We start from the raw sequence: 21,495 nt of genomic DNA on the forward strand, positions 1-21,495 counted from the left end.
GTCAGGGAAATAATAAAAAGTTACTGATTCCTAGTGGATAGGAAAACAGATTTAAACAAACGCCTGAAGTGTGATACAGTAAGGTAATCTGAAAGGCATCTAAGCATTTTTCTTTAAGGCAATAAATGTTTTCCAGAGTATAAGTGCAGCGCAAAAGAAGTCTGGAGCTTCGAAGATTTCACAGTTGGGTAGCTTTGTGAATTCATTGCTTATCATAGACAGATTCAGAGTTACAGCTTTTGATATAACCCTTTCCCATCCGCAACTGCAATTACAAGTCTGCAGGATTTTTAGCTCAAATCACTTTGCATCCCTTCCTTGCTTAGTACCCTGGTGATTTGCATTTAGGGAAATGTTGTCTTTATACCAATTGAAGTATATTAATCTAAAGTAGGAAAAACTAACAGTCCCGCTATATTATAGGAGCTTAGTTAAGCTGTAAGAACTTTGCGTTGTACAATTCCTCAGTTATTCCTCCTAAAAATATATGAAAAAATTGAGAATTGGGTGTTACCATTGTCAAAGGGGTGTATACCTACACACGGTCTGCACTGATTGGACACTGTCAGTCTATGTGGTGACACGCCCCCAACTGGTAAAACCCAGTTATCAATTTATTCATACATTTCTAGGAGGAATAACAGAAGAATGGCACAACGTAGAGTTCTAAGAAAAGAATTGTTATTTCAAGGGGAATGCAAAAATTTACTAAAACAGACGTCAGGAGAGGTGACAAGTCCTCTGTAAAAGGAAGTGTCTGTCTTTCAGCTTATCAACTGTTTTCAATAGCAAACAGCAGAACTGTGAATGCAGCTCAGGATGAGAATGAGCTATAATAGAAGCAAAGAGAAGGAACAGCAATGCATTTGCAAAGTCACTCAATTTTAATGTAGATTATACAGAGCTGTAAACTAAGGCCTTTAGGCAAGAAACCTTCTGATATATATGTTTGCATTTTCTTTATAATTTCCGACTAGAATGTATAAACATTGTGGGAAAACGTACCTTTCACTACCTCTGGAACATTGCAGGAGGGGTCAATGCTGCCTATATGTTTTGGATGTGCAGGGTTTATGTCCCCTCCAAACAGAAGAGCTTAAATGCAAACAGATAAAGAGAAGTTACCCCTGTAGATGGAGAATTTAAAATAAAGCAGGAAATTAAAAATATTGCTAGCAGGGATCATGTATTAGAGATTGGGTATAATGATAACAAAAAATAGAAAACATTTTGTTTGCCAAATAGGAATATATTTGCTTGCGAAAAACTCTGCACCTACTGGATTAAATAAATAGCATTGATGAAACATTTCAAAAAGGCTATCAAAGGGATTTTCCCACTTTAGAATTTTGTGGCATATCCACTGGATATGCAAAAAGTCTCTGGTAGGTTGGAACCCCACCTATCATAAAGAATGGTCATCTGACTTCTGTTCTGCAAGCAAATCCGTCAGATAAGGCCCCATGCACACGACCGTAGAATTAGCTGTCCGTAATTACGGACCAATTCACTTCTATTGACCACGAACACCTTCCCATATATTTGCAGGAAGGTGTCCGGGCTGTAGACAGTCTCCGCAAAAGCTAGCATATGTCCTATCTTTTGCTTTTTACGGGCCGTGCTCCCATACTTTGTATGGGAGCACGGGCCGAAAATGCGGGTGGCTGTCTGCGGACGCCAGTGCCTGTAATCGTGGACAGTGATTACGGGCACAGCCGTGTGCATGAGGCCTAAACTAAGTGGAGAGGTGGCTGGGCATATAAATTTCTAGGGGCATTGGAATCCTCTCTCCAGCGCTGAAATAGACACATAATATAGCAGAAAAACTAACAGCTGCTTGCTGATGGTTTCCAGATAGCAAAATGGTATTCTTCTACAATGCACAGTAAAAATGAATAGGACAAATAAATGTAGATAAATTGCAACGATTTTACATTTGTTGATTGTATAGTCAACAAAAACTGTATCTGTGACTTAGAAATATAATAAATCCGTATAACATATTTTTCTTTTTTCCTTTGTAACCCCTTAAGGAGCACATTTCATACATGACCATCATTGTAAATGTATAATTTACTTCAGGAAAAATTATGGAACACTTACAGTATATTTTCAACAAGCTACTTTAGATTTATACAAGCAAGATACTCACTGTGCTGATTAATGAGCATACGAAACGAGATTCTATTAGTGTAGAACCTGTCCAGGAAATACTGGATATTACTGCTGACAAAAGGGTCAAATCCATATTTCTCTTTGTATTCAATCACACCTTGGGCCATGGTGGGAACCACATCATTGTGTCTATTTCTCACATGAATGAGAATATTTAAAAAGCTAAAAAAAGGTGGAGAAAGGATAAAAGTCTTTAATAGCACTAATTCAAGCAGCATTTTCTTACACAATGTAACACAGCAGCAGTCTTTATCTATACAAAGCCAGACGTAATGAAGTGTAAGCTGAAAATCATAATGTTTGCACTGTACAATTTATCCACTGCGGTCTATGTAAACTTTTTTGTTGTGAGTGTACAGCAGTAAACGGATAGAATGGTAGAAGAATTCCAAATACACAGGATCCATCAGCATTGACCCCTTCTGCTCCAAATGATTGCTTCCTGTCTGCATCTGTCAATCAAATGACATCACTTCCTGTCTCAGTGACCACGCAGTGTAGTCTCTTATACCTAAGTTGTAGTCACAGACTAAATTTACATAAGGGCCTAGGGGAGAACCGGACAAGGAGGCTCCACCTATGAAGGCAGGTAGCGGTCATGAAAGAGGACTTCCAGTCCTGGGTTAATTTGAGCTTGACTTAGGGACTAGAATGCAGGTAAGTAGTAAAAATGGTAATGGGCACAGTGCTGTTATGTGTGGCATGGTTAGATGGAAGGCTAATGAAGGGTAGTCGCGGAAAACATGGTATGGATAGCAGGAGTGATGGCAAAACAAAGTCATTGTGGTGTAGAATCACTCGCAACCACAGCAGGCAAAACACGACACTTATCAGCAGAGGCACAATCTTTTATCAACGTCACAAACTTGTGATTCAGGCAGGTAGTGATGGCTGCTCGCTACTCAGTAGGACATAATGACGGGCCCTTCTCTCTATTATTGGTGACATCCTCTTCTAAAATGCAGGCCTTCCACTAGGCCTGTGTGGTTGCTTACTGGTTTGCAAGGAGGTACCGACCAATCCATCCGCAACTCGCAATGTTTTCAACTGGGGAGTCCCTTGCCCGACTCTCTCCCCGATTACAGCGCTGCACCACACTTGTCGGGAGGCTCAGGGCCCTGCACACGTGCCGCTCAGCACCTACAGAAGCTTGTTTTACAGCAGCTCCCTCTATGGGCTTTGCCCGCATTCTGAGCCCCATTAGGCGGGAACAGCCGCCTTTTAAAGACTAAGCACCGCCAACAGCTTGAGGACGCAGTGTAGCCCTCCCTGCTGTAAGGCCTCATGCACACAGCCGTGCACGTAATCACAGCCCGCAATCGCGGCAGCGGGTCACAGCCCGCATTTTCGGCCCGTTCTCCCATACAAAGTATGGGGGCACGGCCCGTAAAACGCAAAAAATAGGACAGTTCTATATTTTGCGGTACAGTTCTACAGCACGGACACCTATCTGTACAGATACGGAAAGGTGTACGCGGCAAATAGAACTGATTGGGTCCGTGATTGCGCACCTTATTACGGTCCGCAATTCCGGTGATTTTTTACAGTCGTGTGCATGCGTCCTTATGGTGCAGCAATCGCCTAACCAAGATGGGATCAGGGACATTTCTATCAGCCATCCAGCCATCATTGTTTAACCCCTTCGCGCTCAGCGACATACTATTCCGTCGCGCTAACCAATACGTTCGCGCTCAGCGACGGAATAGTACGTCGCGGGAGTAACAGCCATTTCGGCCGTCCTCCCGACAAATGCAGGAGCTGTGACAGCTGCTGTCTCGTACAGCAGCTGCCGCAGCTCCTACAGCGGGAACCGATCACGGTGTCCCCGCTGATTAACCCCTGAAAAGCCGTGTTCAATAGTGATCACGGCTTTTTATGGGTTAAGCTACAATCGCCAGCCTGCTACGCGATAGCGGCTGGCGATGGGGACTATGGCAACCGGACACCAAACAATTGCGTCCGGCTCTGCCATCGACGGAAGCCTAGTGGGTCCTGACTAAGTCAGGACCCACTATGCTTGCTGTCAGTGAGTAGCTGACAGCTCTAATACACTGCACTACGCATGTAGTGCAGTGTATTAGAATAGCGATCAGGGCCTCCTGCCCTCAAGTCCCCTAGTGGGACAAAGTAATAAAGTTACAAAAAAAAGTTACAAAAAGATGTGTAAAAATAAGAAAATAAAAGTTTTAAAAGCAGTAAAAGTAAAAATCCCCCCTTTTCCCTTATCAGTCCTTTATTATTAATAAAAATATATAAACAAACAAATAAACTATACATAATTGGTATCGCCAAAAGAGGTGCAAAGTCTGCTATAAGAGGGGTATAAGAGAGGACACAATATATCAATGTAACGCGTGTACCGAAAAACCAGAGCTCTGTATGAAAGAGTGTTTTAAAATTGATCATACATCCCTTGATTTATAATTTACCCCAATTTTACTTACCCTGATGCACTCCGCACAGCTTATCCCCCCTTATCTTTCCCTTCTGAGCCCTGCTGTGTGCCCAGGCAGCTGTTAACAGCCACATTGAGGGTATTGCCATAGCCGGGAGAACCCACATTACAGTTTATGGGGTGTAGGTCTCTGGTCAAAATGCTCACTACACCTCTAGATGAATGCCTTAAGGGTGTCGTTTTTAAAACGGGGTCACTTCTTGCGGGTTTCAACTGTACTGGTACCTCAGGGGCTTCTGCATACATGACTTCGCACCAGAAAATCCCCAGTAGGCCAAATGGTGGTCCTTTCTTTCTGAGCCCTCCTATGGGCCCAAACCGTAGTTTATCACCACAAATGGGGTATTGCTGCACTCAGGACAAATTGGGCAACAAAATGGGGTATTTTATTTCTTGTGAAAATAAGAAATTTTCAGCCAAAACAACATATTATTGGAAAAAATTTTGTTTTAATTCCCAGCCCAATTCAAATAAGTTCTGTGAAAAAACTATGGGGTCAAAATGGTCACAACACCCATAAATGAATTTCTTGAGGGGTGTAGTTTCCAAAATGGGGTCACTATTCTGGAATTCCTACTGTTTTGGCACCTCAACACCTCTTCAAACCTGGCATGCTGCCTAAAATATATTCTAATAAAAAAAGAGGCCTCAAAATGTACTAGGTGCTTCTTTGCTTCTGGGGCTTGTGTTTTAGTCCACGAGCGAACTAGAGACACATGTGGAACATTTCTAAAAACGGCAGAATCTGGACAATACATATTTAGTAGTATTTCTCTGGTAAAACCTTCTGTGTTACAGAAAAAAAATTTAATAAAATTGAAATTCAGCAAGAAAAATGAAATTTGCAAATTTCACCTCCACTTTGCTTTAATTCTTGTGAAAAGCCTGAAGAGTTAAAAAACTTTCTAGATGCAGTTTTGAATACTTTGAGGGGTCTAGTTTTTAAAATGGGGTGTTTTATCAGGGTTTCTAATACATAGGCCCCTCAAAGCCACTTCAGAACTGAAGAAGTACCTTAAAAAAAAGGTTTTTGACATTTTCTTAAAAATATGAGAAATTGGTGTTTATGTTCTAAGCCTTGTAACGTCCAAGAAAAATAAAAGAACGTTCAAAAAACGATGCCAATCTAAAGTAGACATATGGGAAATGTGAACTAGTAACTATTTTGGGTGGTATAACCGACTGTTTTACAAGCAGATGCATTTAAATTCTGAAAAATTCTATTTTTTCCAAATGTTCTCTAATTTTTGCAATTTTTCACCAATAAACACTGAATTTATCGACCAAATTTTACCACGAACATGAAGCCCAATGTGTCACGAGAATAAAATCTCAGAATCGCTTGGATAGGTTTAAGCATTCCGACGTTATTACCACATAAAGGGAAATATGTCAGATTTGAAAAATGGGCTCTGAGCCTTAAGGCCAAAACTAGGCTGCGTCCTTAAGGGGTTAAACCTGCCAATGCAAATAATCTGTGAAAACATAAAATAACATAGAATATACATATATTGTACAACACTTCTAGGGAAGGAAAGGCAGTTTAGTGCAAATTTAACCAGTTCAGTACCAGTCACTGTTAAGCCATTTATAGCACGCGTTAGCTAAATGGCTATAACGATTTTATTTGTTGGGCTAGCGGCGTGATTTTTGCTTTTGGTGAACAATGCAGGTTTTTTTTCCTATTATTTTTAAACACATAATTTGTGTTTTTTTTTTAGCATCTTGAGGATTATAGTTTGAATATTTAAAAAAAAAAAAAAAAAAAAAAAAAAAAAAACTTTGCTTTTTTATTTAGCTTTTTTGTTATTTTTTTCAGGTAATAATACAGGGTTACCCTTAAATAAACCTTTTATTTGTGATCTTCATTGTCCATTTTTATATATTACAAGTCTATTTTAAGGCAATTGGGTTGAGGCTCGCGTTACAACAATGATTGGTTTATTTATTTTACTTTGTTTTTTATTAAAATGGCCTGTGCCTCAAAAGGTCAGAAAAGACCTTTGGGGGACTTTATTTTTTATTTATTTTTTTTACACTAAACTTTTGCACTGTAGCGGACGCTGCACAGCTGCCCTAGTTACAGGGGAATCAGCACTGCTCTAGTGACTATTGTCACTGTTAGGGCTGTGATGGGTCTAGCTATACCCAGCAGCACCCTTGACAGATACCGCTGCCTCTATTCTATACGCAGTGCTCATTGATCGCTGTGTACGTGAGCACAGAGAAGACAAAAGCGGCAAAAACCAACTCCGTCTTCTCTCCAGGGTCTCTGGCAGTGTCTGACTGCTGAGCACCTGACATTCAGCTGCCAATATCGCTCTGGCAGCAAGCTTAAACCCATGCTGTATATATACAGTGGGCTGTCCTCAACCGGTTAAAGAGACAGTGCAAAATAAAGTACACCACATTCTGCCACAACATGAAAAGTACATAAAACACCACCTCTGATCTCATTTAGGGCTGGGGATTATTCCTACATTCTTACAGTGCTAGGGGTTTTGTTAAGTCGGTAAGGGGGAATTTGTGGGGGAATTAGCCTTTAATGTAAATGGGCGACAGGATATCCATTTGATGCAGAAAATGCATCAGTTTTAAAATCTGTTAAATGCCAATTACCAAATGCACAATTTACTTACTCATACAGTACATCAGGGTCATCAGGACTCTTATTCTCATACTCTAAAAGTTCAAGAAAACTCTGCATATACCTAAAAGGGAAGCAGAAATGACCGTTTCATAAAGTTCCTCTTTATTTGAAATGTGCAGGCTCCTTTGTTACATTACATCATTTGTTTTACTAGGTCAAATCTTCATTTAAAATAATCATTGTCATTGTTTTTTGTGCATGTTATTTTTATTTTCCAGAACCTATGACAGCACCACCAAGAAAGTAGAACATCTAAAAAAAAAACTGAAGGTATATAAAGGTAGAACCTCCCACCATGCCTCAGTGGTTTTCAGACCAAGAGAGGTCACCAGTTTATGGAGGGAATATAGCGTGCGATCATGGGCTCCGGAAAATCAAATTACAAGTAAGTGTAATTATCACTTAGGCAGGCCGTACTAGGCACATACACATGGCCCACCCGAGATCACGTGGGCCTGACCGAGAAAGCCCCCAACCTCTGTTGAACTGCTTAAGTGCGGCGGTACCAGCACCTGTGCTGTGTGCCTACACCTTCACCATGATGTAATACTACAGCGGTTCGCGGAAATAACTAGCTAACTGTTAAAGAAAGGGATCCAGACTGTTCCTATACAGTAGTAGTCAATGGCCACAGGACGCAACAGAAAAGGCATCATGGTATATACTTTTTTTTTTTTTTTTTACAGGTAGCTTATAACTGGATGCAAAAACATGGTGTTAGACGAACTTTATACATAAAAAACCCCAAACAGTACCTTTTAACAGAATGCAAAAACGTGGAGTGAAAAAAAGAGATCAGGGTCCCAAATCCTCTTATGAACGGAGAATCAGGTCACGCATGCGCCCTGCCGCTCCATTCATTCTCTATGAGACTGACAGAGATAGCCGAACGCTGTAGTCGGCTATCTCCGGCAGTCCCATAGAGAATGAATGGAGCGGCTGTGGGCATGGTGGGAGCCCCAGCGATCAAACAATTATCACCTATCCTATGGATAGGTGATAAGTTGCTGTGGTGGGACAACCCTTTTAGGCTACATGCACACGTACATGCTACATGTGGAAAATCTACATCAAAACCGCAGGTAAAATCCGCACATAATAGTGCGTTTTTTTTAATGCGTTTTAGGTGCAGTTTTTAAATTTTGATGCGGAAATAGGTGCGCTTTTATGCTGCAGATTTTAGTGTGTTTTTATAAAACTAGTCAGATACAATTCACAAGCAGAAACGCAAGATAAATTGGACATGCTGCGGTTTAGACAGGGAGATATGCTGCTGACTAAGGACCATTTTTATGGCCACATAAAAGATCCGATCAGCTGATAAACGAGCATGGCTGATCGCTGTCCTGGGGCAATGATCGGGAGTGAGCGTTCATACAAATGGTAGTTTACCCGATCATTGGCCCATGTATAAGGGCCTGTAGATTGTTGGTGGAGCTGCTGGCAATAATCTTATGTGCACGGGCAGCTTTAATTACAAAAAAAACAACCTAGAGCTCAAAAATCAGTGTAAGATAAGAAAAGGATTTACAAACTAAAAGGTTTGTATTGTCTCCTAAACTTTCACTGGTCACCCCTCTATAAGACTGGCAGGAGACATTTATATGGATTACAGGGAAGAGGTGACAAATATTACTTGTGGGATTTGAAGGCAGACTAAATATACTTATTGTTTATATGCAGTGTAGATTAATCCATTTTGGGTTAAAAACAGTTGTCATATTTTTTTGGGAAATAACACTGATGTTTTAACCTTAAGATAGGCTCTCCTCAATGTAATCACTGCAGAAACAAACATAGCATAATGCCTCATGCACACGAACGTGCTTTTGCGGCGGCAATTCCCCCGAAAATCCACGGCAGAATTGCGGCCCCATTTATTCCTATGGGCCCATGCACACGACCGTGGTTTTCACGGTCCGTGCATGGCTAAGGAGACTGGACCGCAGAAAGAACGGACATGTCTTATTACAGCCGTGTTCTGCGGTCCAGGCTCATAGGAAATAATGCACGCGGCCATGTGCACGGACCGCGATTTGCATGTGGCTCACGGGTGACACTCCGCTGCCGGCCGACCCGAAAATCACAGCCGTGCACATCGCTACGGTCGTGTGCATGAGGCCTAACTCTTGTCCATGTGGCCGTATCTGGTACTGCAACTCATCTCACTTAAATAAGGCTGAGCTGCGAATAGATGGTCTTGTATTGGCTACCACAGTGAACGGGCTGCTGATTGTTGGTGTGCAGGTGAACAGACGCACAGAAATGACACATTTTATCCCAAGGATTGGTTATCAATGTTAATTCGCAAAAATCACCTTTAAACTTATCTTTAGAAGATACAAGATAACTTACCAGGACTGTACTAATTTCACAGATGGTCTTTGGAGTAAGTTTTCAGGCAGCAAGTTAACTTCCTTAAGTGTGTTTGCTAGCCGCACTGGTAGTTCTTTCCGCAAAAAGAGGTAGGACGTTTTCTCACAGGCATTGTTGCGCCCTGCCAGGAAAGCCAAAGCATTACTCATTCAGTAAATGTTTTTTGTAGATTCAGATTTTGGTCAAATTGAATAATTATTATTATTAGTGGCCATGTCGTCAAAGGACAGGCACACTTGCCGCAAAAACTCAGACATAAAAGGTAAATGAGTATTATGGTATGTCAGTGAATAGAATAAAATGAACACAGCTGATCGTTGCGGCTCCGGTTTCTTTTACCCCAGGAGATCAGCTGTTCTCACCAGTTGATGCCGCTTCTGGCCATACATGTGTTATTACATGGTTGCTATTCAAATAAATGGTCGAGCATGATATGCAGGGTATATGGACAGTGGCTGTCATCCATAGACAACCCATTTTAGTCAAAACAAAGTAATGTTATTTTATTTGCAGGTACCGCTTTGTAGATGAGGCTCAGCTATATTTAAGACACAGGGTAAAAAAGCATAACAGATTACAAATTGGTATTCTGAACGTCAAATTGGGTTTCACTAAAACAATCCCAGAAGAATAGAATGAGAAAGGGGAAAATAGATAAATTGCTGTACACCAAGTACAAATAGCCAGTCAGTAATTTTAAAGAAAAATGGATTCAAAGAAAACACAAGGAAAAACACTCCGCAATTAATAAGGAAAATAACCATAATTTACCTTATATATGTAAAAGGACTTACACAATGAGTTCTCTTTTAATAGCTGCCTTGTCCAGAAAATCAACACTTCGAATAACCCACATTGCACTTACATTATTAAATACCCATTGCTTCCAACATTAGACCAATTACCTTGACATTATAGCGGTCCTTTAAATGAAACCACTCAGTTTAAGTATTTATTAAACAAGTCTTTTTCTGGCTGGATTTCGACTAGTTTGGCAAAATCCACTTCTTTTCTTTCGATAATCAATGGTTTCTTTCACAACAAGCTCACGATACTTTCTGCCCCACACAATATGCATTGAAGAGACCCAGCGGAGGGTTACTTCTGTTATTTTTGTTGCTACAGGGAACTTAAATATATATGTTTTTAATGCTCATAAAAAAAGAACAGATTTTAGTTGTTTGCAGAAGAGATGATCACTGAGCACCACCACTTTCAGATTTCCCACCTCTGGGACCCGCACATATTTTTAGAACGGGGCCCCTAAACCCCGTTCTACCTCTGTGTGTCGGCTGATTTCCGACCATGAAGGTGAAAACAGCATAGCTCGCTGAGTTACGCTATTTTTGTAAGCCCCATAGAACTGAATGGTAGTTACGGAAACAGCGTAGCTCATATGCTACGCTGCTTCCGTAACTCAGTGAACTACGCTGTTTTCATAAGTCCCGACCATAAAGTCAGGAAGTGGCCGGGAGTCAGCGATAGCAGATAAAGCCAGAACGGGGTTTAGGGGGCCCCATTCTAGAGATAGGTGCGTGTCCCAGAGGTGGGACCCGCATCTATCTGACATTTATGACTTATCCTGTGGATAGGTCATAAACGCCCCTCGTGGGAAAACACTTAAAATACTCTAAACATTAAGGAAACTAAAACAAAAATAAGATTTTGATGATTGACCACAGGTTCTAAATGGGATTGAGATCTGGGGAGTTTCCTGGCCATGGACCTAAAATGTCAATGTTTTTGTTCACCGAGCCGCTTAGTTATGACTTTTGCCTTGTGACATGTTGCTCCATCATGCTGGAAAAAGCATTGTTCATCACCATATTGCTCTGGATCGTTGGGAGAAGTTGCTCTTGGAGGATGTTTAGATACAATTCTTTATTCATGGAAGTATTCTTAGGCAAAATTGTGAGCGAGCCCACTCCCTCGGATAAAAATCAACCTTGATGTTTTACTTGGAGAGAAGTGGCTCTTTTGCTGCCATTCTGGACACCAGCCAGTCCCCAAAAGCCTTCTCCTAACTGTGCGTGCACATGCACTGACATCGGGCCATTCCTGAGCAAGCTTTGCACTGGTGTTGAACAATGCCATAGCTGAATCTTCTTTAGGAGATGGTCCTCGCACTTGATGGACTTTTTTGGGTGCCCAGATGCCTTCTTCACTACAATTGACCATCCCTCTTTGCAGTTCTTGATGGTCCGATAAATGGTTGATTTAGGGGCAATCTTACAAGCAGCAATGTCCTTGCCTGTAAAGCACTTTTGGTGCAAAGCAATCATGACTGCACGTGTTTCCTTGGAGGTAACCATGGTTAACAGAAGAAGACAATAATTTCAAGCACCATCCCCCTTTCAAAGCAACCAGTCTGCTCTTATAATTCAATCAGCATGACAGTGATATCAGCTGCCTTGTCCTCATTAACATTTTCACCTGAGCCAACGAGAAGATCATTGAAATAATGTTAGCAGGTCATTTTGTGGCAGGGCTAAAATGCAGTAGAAATGTTTTTTTTGTGATTCATTTAAATTTTTATGGCAAGGAATGACTTGAAATTAATTGCAATTCATCTGATCACTCTTCATAATTTAGAGTTAATGCAAATTGGCACTATAAAAACTGAAGAAGATAAATTTGTGAAAACCAAAATTTGTGTCAGTTTCAAAACTTTTTGCCAGGACTTTACAGCAGGCGTTGATATCAGCCTCACTGTTGGTCCGTCTGTGTGGCGTTTAGAAGTAATAACCTCCCCCATCATTCGTACAGTTCATTCATCAATCAATTAATGCAGTACACGTACTATTGATGTGGCTCATTGTTTCAACTCCAGCTGTCCTGGGGCGTGTAGAAGTATTATTGGTTACTATTAGAATTGGGGCTCCATCGCGGTCCTTAGTAAGAATTCCTCACAATTAAGACCATTCAATGGTGATCGGATGCAGCTAAATACAATGTTACTTTGTACAAGTACTTGGGGAAGGTGTCACAGGTAAGTATGATATGTGATTAGTTTCTGGTTACAACCGGCGGAGACATGTGCCCCACAACTTACACGTCATAGCATACTGCTTCATACTGATTTGTGCCAGGGGATTAGACTCTTCCCAGTGGCTACTCAAATATGTCAACTGTACACTTTGCTGGCTAAGCTATATACCTTTTATATCGATACAGGTTTTGCAAGCAAAATTCTTAACGCATCTATTACTGTGTTAATTAATATTCTTTGTCAAGTCTACCAAGTCATAAAAAAGTGTAATTTACTATTGTTTATAGTATACTGGTACCATGTAGACCGTGAAGAATGACAAGCCCATCGTTAACAAAAAATGTTTTCCAGTACTTGTGATGACACCCAAGTCTCTTGACACCAATATTTGTACCCAACATTTACAGTAGAAAAGTCCTTTAGGATCAGCGTGCTAGCACCTTCCTACGTGGCCAATTGCTTACTTTTCTCTTCTATTGTATTAGCAATACCACCTCATATTAGAAGATTCTCTACCAAAAGGTACACAACTCTAGAACAGTAAATGTAACACCTCTGCAGCACAGTTCTTTATGACCTGTAATTTCTTAAAAGCTTTTACAATTCAATTCATTGAATTGTGAGGTCAGACTTCCTTCTACCTCATCCCGCCAAAAATTGCTATGTACAATGAGTAGTTAATTAACATGGCTGCTGAAAAGGACTGTAACAATCATTTTATAAACCTCTCTAATCAATGAGTTCTCTTCCATTTTTTCCAAATAATATGCCGGAAAAGGTTATTCTTTAAACGTGGCTACAAACCTTTTACGAAGGTTTCCTCAAATGTTTATCCTTCAAAGAAATACAATGTAATGTCCAACAGGTTTATGAAGCAGAACACTTATCCGAAACCATTTATAAATGAATTGCCAACCTTAGCAACTTGATCCCACCAAGATAAAAAATGAGATATTTGCAGTTCTATCACACAGTTTCTAATAACTGGAATAATTGTACTAAATAATATAAGATTGCAACATGTTCATCCTTTCTGGGAGGTAGCGGGCCCATACCTTAGGGAGCTACATCACATGCAATCAGGAGCAATCCAAACCTGGAGAAGCGGAAATTCCCCACAGTTGCCTCTGGAGCCTGTTGACAAGCCAGACATAGAAGGCCTTAGGGGTGTACGACCTGGGTGGTTGCAGAGAGAGAGAATAAGCCACCCCGGCTGAAGGAGGCAGGGCACCTCAGGGGATTACCAGCAATGCTATTATTAATTGTATAGCGTGGTTATTAAATTATACATGGAACTGTTATTTGGTAACGGTGTGTTGATCTTAATATACAGTTACCAAAAGTCCTGGGTATAAATAGATCACGAGAGAGATTTCTGTTGTAAGCTTTGATACATTTATACATATGGTTATTAGGTCACCCCTTTTCGGATCTAAATAACCCTAATTTTTTTGGTACTGTAGTCCAGCCATTCCATTTATTACTGTAGTTGCCTGCCTTTGAACCCACTCTAGCTCTACTATGTCTTTATGCACTTGTGCCCAAAACTGTACACAATATTCCATGTGCGGACTTACTAGAGATTTATAAAGTGGTAGAACTATGTTCTTGTCATGTTCATCTATGCCTCTTTTGATGCACCCCAATCTTATTTGCCTTGGCAGCAGCTGCGTGGCACTGGTTAAGGTTAATGTCAACTAAAATTCCTAAGTCCTTTTCCATGTCAGTTTTGCCCAGTATTTTCCCTTCCCAATTGCATAACCTTACTTTTATCAGTGTGCTCCGTTGCTACAGGCTGTGTATTTAGCCAATCGCTGCCTTTAGCAAAGCCCACATGACTTATACGTCACTCCGGGTGTGTCAGGCTTTTCTTATACGATTTATGAACCTACCTGAAGACAACCCGGTAATGTCACTAGAACCCAGAATTTAGATGTTAAACATTCGCTGATCAGAGCAGACGCCATGTACACGTAGGTGAAGAAAGTGGTCCTATAATGAGCCTGGCTATTAAGCTATTTTTTGCATCCTTGTACCATTTCACTGCCTGAGCTTTCTCTTTTCACTCATGCAGGGTAAGATGGTTATCTATTTTCTTTACTTTTGATGAACCACTTATTTTATGGGAGAACACATTGGTACATGGATATAGGGATATTTTGTAGGACTTGACAGATATAGGTTCCACAGTGGGTGCTGTTTGTCCTATCAATGGTATACAGGGTGTCTGGAAGGGACAGATGTTGGTCCCATGCCACCAGTGTTTATCTTTTTCCCCCTTGGACATACCTGCTCACGGTTTGGCTTTATTTGGACCTAATTTTCGTCTATTCTATGTATTCCTTTTTTATACATCAATATTTAATAAATATTACGTTTTATGGGTCGGTACGGATCAGTGATATGCTTAAATAATACGTACCTGGGCTTGATTAATTACCCATGTAACAGTATTTCAGTAATGCTTGTCATTTTGGTATTATTTTAGCACTGTACTGTGGTACTGCTGCTTAAACCATGTACAGTATATAATTTTTTGTAAAGCATGGTGGTGGCGGCTGCACTGTATAGCATTGTTATTTAGGCCAACCTCTGGCACAGAATGGTACTTAGAATTAGGCACAGTTTGATATGGTTATTTGTAAACTGCAGATTTTGCTTCGGATTTGCTGCATAATTCTGCAACAGAATTGGCATGCTGTGCATTTGAAAATTTGCCGCATGCCTTAAAGGGAATGTGTTGCTAGCAAAAAATTTATTCTTTTTTTTAGTTAAACAATTAGTGTGTAGGTGATTAAACATTGTTCTCATTTTTTTTATTTTCTTCACGAGTCAGGAAATATAAAATTAGATTCTAATTTATAATATTTCCCAGTGCTGGTCACTAGATGGAGCAATTCCCAAAATTGCAGCATTGCATGTGGTAAAGCAACCACATTTCTTTATGCTACAAAATTGGAAAAAAATCCCTCGCTCTAGTGAGCTCTCAGAATCCCCCCCTCCTTTATCCTGGCTAGTGCCGGGAGAAACGAGGGGATTGAACGGTCAAACCTCCTACACTGTGTGTCGCCATTTTTTGAGCTAACACACAGTGTAGTAGGTTTACATACAGTAGTAAACACACACTGAAACACGAACATACATAGAAATAACTTACCTGCTCCTGCCGCCGCCGCTCCCTCCGGTCCGTCCGCTCCGTCTGCTGCCGCTGCTCCAAGTGCACAAGTCTGGAAGACGCGACCGGAAGTAGTAATCTTACTGTCCGGCCGCGACTTCCGGTCCACAGGAAAATGGCACCGGACGGCGCACAGTTCAACTTGGACTGTGTGGGAGCGGTGCATGCCGTTCCCACACAGATGGCGTACACCATAGTGGATGGAACGGGCCCCGTTCGCATTCACTATGGGACTGTAGCTGCCGTATTCCATGTCTGTATGTGTCGTTAATCGACACATACAGAAATGGAAAAAAAAATGGCAGCCCCCATAGGGAAGAAAAAGTAAAAAAATAAAAAAAAGTAACACACAAATAAATATAAACGTTTTTAATAAAACACTAACATCAAACTGATATAAAAAAAAAAATTTTGGTGACACTGTTCCTTTAAGTTTCTGCGCAGATTTTTTCCGCTACATGTGGATAGAGTTTTATAAGCCCCATCTACAGGTATTGTACTGTAAATTGCCATAGATTTGCATTGCGGAATATGTCTAAACATACCCTAAAAGGCTGAACCCCAACTAATTACCGAATAGAAATTAGATGAACTTTTTTGCACCTAAAAATGAAGGTAGCAGCTAAATTTTGCGCGCATCATATTTATCAAGCACAATATATTTTCTGCTGCCTTACAGCTGCAGAAATCTTTGTCCTTTGATTTGCCATTTTACACTATGTCTGTGGAAACTTGATTCTATTCATAACTACTAAAATGTACAGGAGTAGGCTTGGAGACACAATTCTATTGGTTGCCTTCTATAAATACACTAGAAGCATTAAACAGCAGGATATTCTGTTTATAATCGAAGAGCCCTCTAATCCCAGCACGATATTAGCTATGACTTTCCACATCTAGATCAACTGCCCTGCAGGAATAGAAGGACTGCACATCGTAGCAAGATCTGATTCACACGAGCGCTGCGCATCTCGAACATGAAAAACGGCAGTTTTTCACGTCTGAGGTGCATCCGTGCTCAGCGCTGCGGGACGCGATGTCTCGCATCCCCATAGATGAGAGTCTATGGAGGGATGCGTGATGCGTGAAAAGATAGGACATGTCCTATTTTCCCACTGACCCTTCACACGGTCCGTTGAAACAAAGGCTGTGTGAACGGCCACATTGAATTACATAGGTCCTTGTGACGGCCGCTGTTTCAACGGCCGTCTTACGGACGTTTAACACGCTCATGTGAATCAGGCCTAACGGCTTAGGGCCTGTTCACATTAGCGGTGTGTTTCCTTTGAGGGGTTCCATCGGAGCTTTCCGTCAGGGGAACCCCTCAACGGAAAGGCAAACGAAAACCATAGCTTCCGTTTGCATCACCATTGATCTCAATGGTGACGGATACTTTGCTAATGGTTTCCGTTTGTCACCATTCCGTAAGGGCTCAGTTTTGATGAACTCAATAGCGTAGTTGACTGCAATGACGGCTATGGTTTCCATTTGCCTTTCCGTTGAGGGGTTCACCCGACGGAAAGCTCAGACGGAACCTCTCATCGACAACACAACGCTGATATGAACACAGCCTAAGGCCCCATGCACATAAACGTGTTTTTGCGCTCGCAGTTCATCTGCAAAAAAGCGGATGAATTGCAAACCCATTAATTTCTATGGGCCCATGCACACGACCATGGTTTCCATGGTCGGTGCGATGGCCGGGGAGACTGGACCCCAAAAAAATAGAACAAGTCTTTATACGGGCTGCATTTGCAGTCCAGGCTCGTGGAAATCAATGTGTGCATGGTTCGTGACTTGCGGACTGCCCGCAGATGACACCGCACGGCCGTCCGTGCCGTAATCACAGGCCGTGCACACGGCTACGGTCGTGTGCATGAGGCCTTAAACATTGATATCACATTTCCACAGGATATTTTTGCTATGTTTTTTGCCTGTGTTTGTTTGTTTACGTGGAGCCGCAGTAAAAGAATGGCTAATATTCGTCTACTAAGGCTTCGTTCACATCTGCGTCATGACTCCGTTCACGGTCAACTATGGTATTGTTTCCGTCAAAACAACGGAACCATTGCACAAAGGAGACAAACGGAAACCATTTGCACCGGATCTGTCATCACTGAAATCAATGGTGATGCAAACGGAAACCTATGGTTTCCGTTCATGGGTTCCCGACAGAAAGCTCAGACGGAACACCTGAACGGAGCCCTGACGCAGATGTGAATGAAGCCTACGTTTTAAAAGGGTTTTTTCTTTAGGTATTTCTACACAGTCTGTCAGGCAGGCACCTTAATTGGTTAAGTGCAGTGCAAGCTGCATTTTTTTGGTCTCAACTTTGTGCGTGTTTTTTTGTATGCATTTTTTCTGATTCGGTTTTAACTCCAGTTTAAACGTGCAGCAGAAACAACCTGTAGAAACTCAGCCTTTAGGCTAGGTTCACACAATGCAAAAAAAACCAAAAACTGTTTTGCGATTTGGCGAAAGTCACGGCACAATTCCACGGTTTTGACGCATTTTGATCATGACATGAGAACTCAGTTTAAAGAGGAAAGAAGCTTTGACAGGTGATATAGGTATTTTATAACTATTCACAAATGGTTTTCTTGTATTCACAGATGGGATATAGTGGAGACAAACATTTATTTAAAAGTTTAGGAGCCAGACGTGTCTCTATCTGAGCAGAAAGAATGAGAGTGACTGGTTAGCAGACATGCTTGGTGCAGGCAAAGGTATATAATAGTTTGATAAATTGAAAAGTTCAGGGTATTGTATGTACAATATACATTACATATTGCTAGGTCTAAAGAAACACTCCGAGCTTAACTGCCCCACGGTGTTATGCATATTACACAGCCTAAAGGGATGGTGCATGACACAGGAATTCTGTCTTTGAGTTTCTCTGGATCTCTCTCTCACCATCTTCTTAGGTCCTCCACTAGGCCTAACACAGTGTCTGGCGTTTTCCTACCAACCTTTAATAAGTCACCGCCATAAATTGCTTACATTCTGTAGCTGCACTGCTTCCCTCTCTAAATCGAATCAAATGTTGCTGAATGGCTTTTTCTTCTATTTAACACACTGTATATTGAAATTGCATATATGTAAAATATAAATACAATTTGCTTGGTATTTTATTTCTTTTACCTCCATTAACAACTACATTTCAAGTTGTGCAGAGCGTTAGGTGTGTTTATAACCTATCATGGTTTCGTTAGAAAATTCTGGTTGTTTGGGTCTCTGCTTGAGACTAAGGAATTCATAGTCAATACAATTAATACACCAAGTGTTCTGAGCATACGGAGCAAAACAATATCCAGACACAATGCCGGCTTACCAATGCTCTGCCAAAGTAAATGGCCTGACCTGAACTTCAGCCAATCATTAATCCACAATCAGCTCTCCGACTAATTGCTTGTTGTGGAACAAAATCTAAAAGGAAGAATGTTTTGCAACTAGGTAACTAAAAGGAAAGCCAACAAGGAAATGTAGATGGACATAAACATGGTATGAACCTTGGTAATATAACGAAATTCACAACGCTATTGTAAATTACCATTATTAAAGCTGCATGTTACTCAGCGGTTGTACTAGAAATAAGAGAGTCACACTGGCAGAAACCTACTTTTCAAGCCATCCCATTGATAAATAGCTTAATAATTAGATTCGGGTGGTACATATGAGATGGTCTGGTTTGGATAATCCCTTCTCATATGTGGTCCTACAGCCAGGGACTGGTCATAAAGGGTTTGGCTGCTAAGGCTCCGCAACTACCTGTACATGCAATATAAATGTTTGTCTTCCCTGCAGAACATATGTATTGAAAAAACAAAGCAAAGCAGGGAACACATGGACATCAAGAGGAGTGATAAGATGGCCAACCGGAAACCTTCAGTGTTAAAGACGGAACTTGGCTTTATTAAAAGGGTTATGCCCATCTTATAAAGAGATGGCATAGCTCTAGGATATACCATCATTTCATGATTGGTGCGGGTCCCACCTTTGGGACTCCCACCGATTCTAAGAATAAAGGGGCCACAACACCAATTTAGGGCTGCATCCTTTCAATATGCTTCGCTGCAAAGAATGGCACTGGCCACCGACTGTGTAGGGAACCGCAGCATGGCCCAAGTCAAGTGAATTCACAACAAATTGGCTGACTTCGCTCCTGCACTGAACATATAAAATGGTATTTTTTATTCCATCCAGATAAAAGATAGCAAACACTGCAAGCATAGTCGCTATTATTGCATTTCATATTTTATCTTGATGGAATTAAGAAGACGTTTAATTTGGATCATTAGTCTTGGAAGTCCTTTTCCAATGGCCAAGAGCTGGCTTGCAACACTGGAAGACTTGGATTATATAATTCCATAGTTTTTCCATGGAGTTCTATAATAACAACCCTAGGAAAAAGATTAAAACTACGTAATAGAGGCATTATATGGGCAAGATAAAAGTCTCTAGTTATGTCTGATTCCAGGATTAATTATATAAAAAGGACCATTTGGCTTGGTGTCTAATTTAATGTAGAGATGAAAAGCCACTGCAGTTTTTAAATACTTGTGGAGGAGCTAAATTCTTACAGTTTATCATGTGGCCTATTTTAAAAATATATATTTGACCTAACAAATCACGCGTTCAACAGAATCTGGAATGATTTACCCGATTTCTACTGTTAAAGAGCTTCATTTATTTGCATCAATGCACAGCTATGAGTAGATTATAATGCCCTTGCTACAGAGGTCATGCAGTATACAATGTACACTTTTCATGCTGTCAGCTTACGTGGACTAGCAATGAACGGCAGCCACCTTACTCCACGCTGTGACGGGCAATTTGTACGGGAATAGAAGCAGGAACACAATTTGGCCGCAGATAAGAATCAATTAGGCTGGATAGGATGTCAATTGTCACACAATATGTGGATACATTTTATGATTAATGCATTTTGTAATGTTGTGTTCTTTGACACCCTGAGGATATTATTTATTTACTGCGCTAACTTTTTCAAATATTTCTGTATTGACTTACATGAAGTACCTGTTGTATTTTAGGCTTCGTTCATATCTGCGTCAGGGCTCCGTTTATGGGTTCCGTCTGAGCTTTCATTCAGGGGAACCCATGAACAGAACCCTGACTGAAACAAACGGAAACCATAGGTGTAATGTTGGGGTAGGGAGACAGACAGATGAGCCCTAATCTACCCACCACTCAGTCCCTGCCTACTTGCACGGCCCGTCCTAGGTGACGGCATACAACTGGGCGAGGGTCCCTATACAAGTGCACAACAGACAAGGGTACAGAGAAGCTAAGGGAAATGGGGCAGTTGCCCATGGCAACACAGTGAGCAACAAGAGTAGTGAACGAGCCGAGTCAAATCAGGAGTGTACGAGGTACCAAACGCAGAGCAGGAGAGTAGTCAGTAAAGCCAGGGTCAATTTGAAGCAGAGGTCAATAGTACTAGCAGGAACAGCAGAGCCAGGAAACCAGACAGAATCACAGGCAAAGGAGGAGCAGGAAATGAAGGTATAAATAGACAGAGGGCGGGAGCTAGAACCGTCTGGCCAGGCTGTGATAGGTTCTCCCACTCCTCAGCCTACCAGCCTGAGTGGTAGCAGATCGAGTCACTCTATCTGACCTAGGAGCAGGTGCAGACTGATTAACCACGGGCGTCGACA

At 41.2% G+C, this 21,495-nt stretch overlaps 1 protein-coding gene across 1 annotated transcript in view; it reads right to left on the bottom strand.

The window, feature by feature from the left end:
• The window catches only part of PDK3 (pyruvate dehydrogenase kinase 3), a 69,866-nt gene that overhangs the window by 23,676 nt on the left and 24,695 nt on the right, over window positions 1–21,495 (bottom strand). Inside the window, exons 2-5 of the mRNA XM_075854015.1 lie at window positions 9,636–9,777; window positions 7,270–7,341; window positions 2,153–2,337; window positions 1,006–1,095 (exon numbers count right to left, since the gene is read on the bottom strand). Coding sequence (XP_075710130.1) covers window positions 1,006–1,095; window positions 2,153–2,337; window positions 7,270–7,341; window positions 9,636–9,777 — 489 coding nt within the window. The remainder of the gene's footprint in view (window positions 1–1,005; window positions 1,096–2,152; window positions 2,338–7,269; window positions 7,342–9,635; window positions 9,778–21,495) is intronic.

The sequence above is a fragment of the Rhinoderma darwinii genome, chromosome 2, assembly GCF_050947455.1.
Source record: "Rhinoderma darwinii isolate aRhiDar2 chromosome 2, aRhiDar2.hap1, whole genome shotgun sequence".
NCBI lineage: Eukaryota > Metazoa > Chordata > Amphibia > Anura > Rhinodermatidae > Rhinoderma > Rhinoderma darwinii.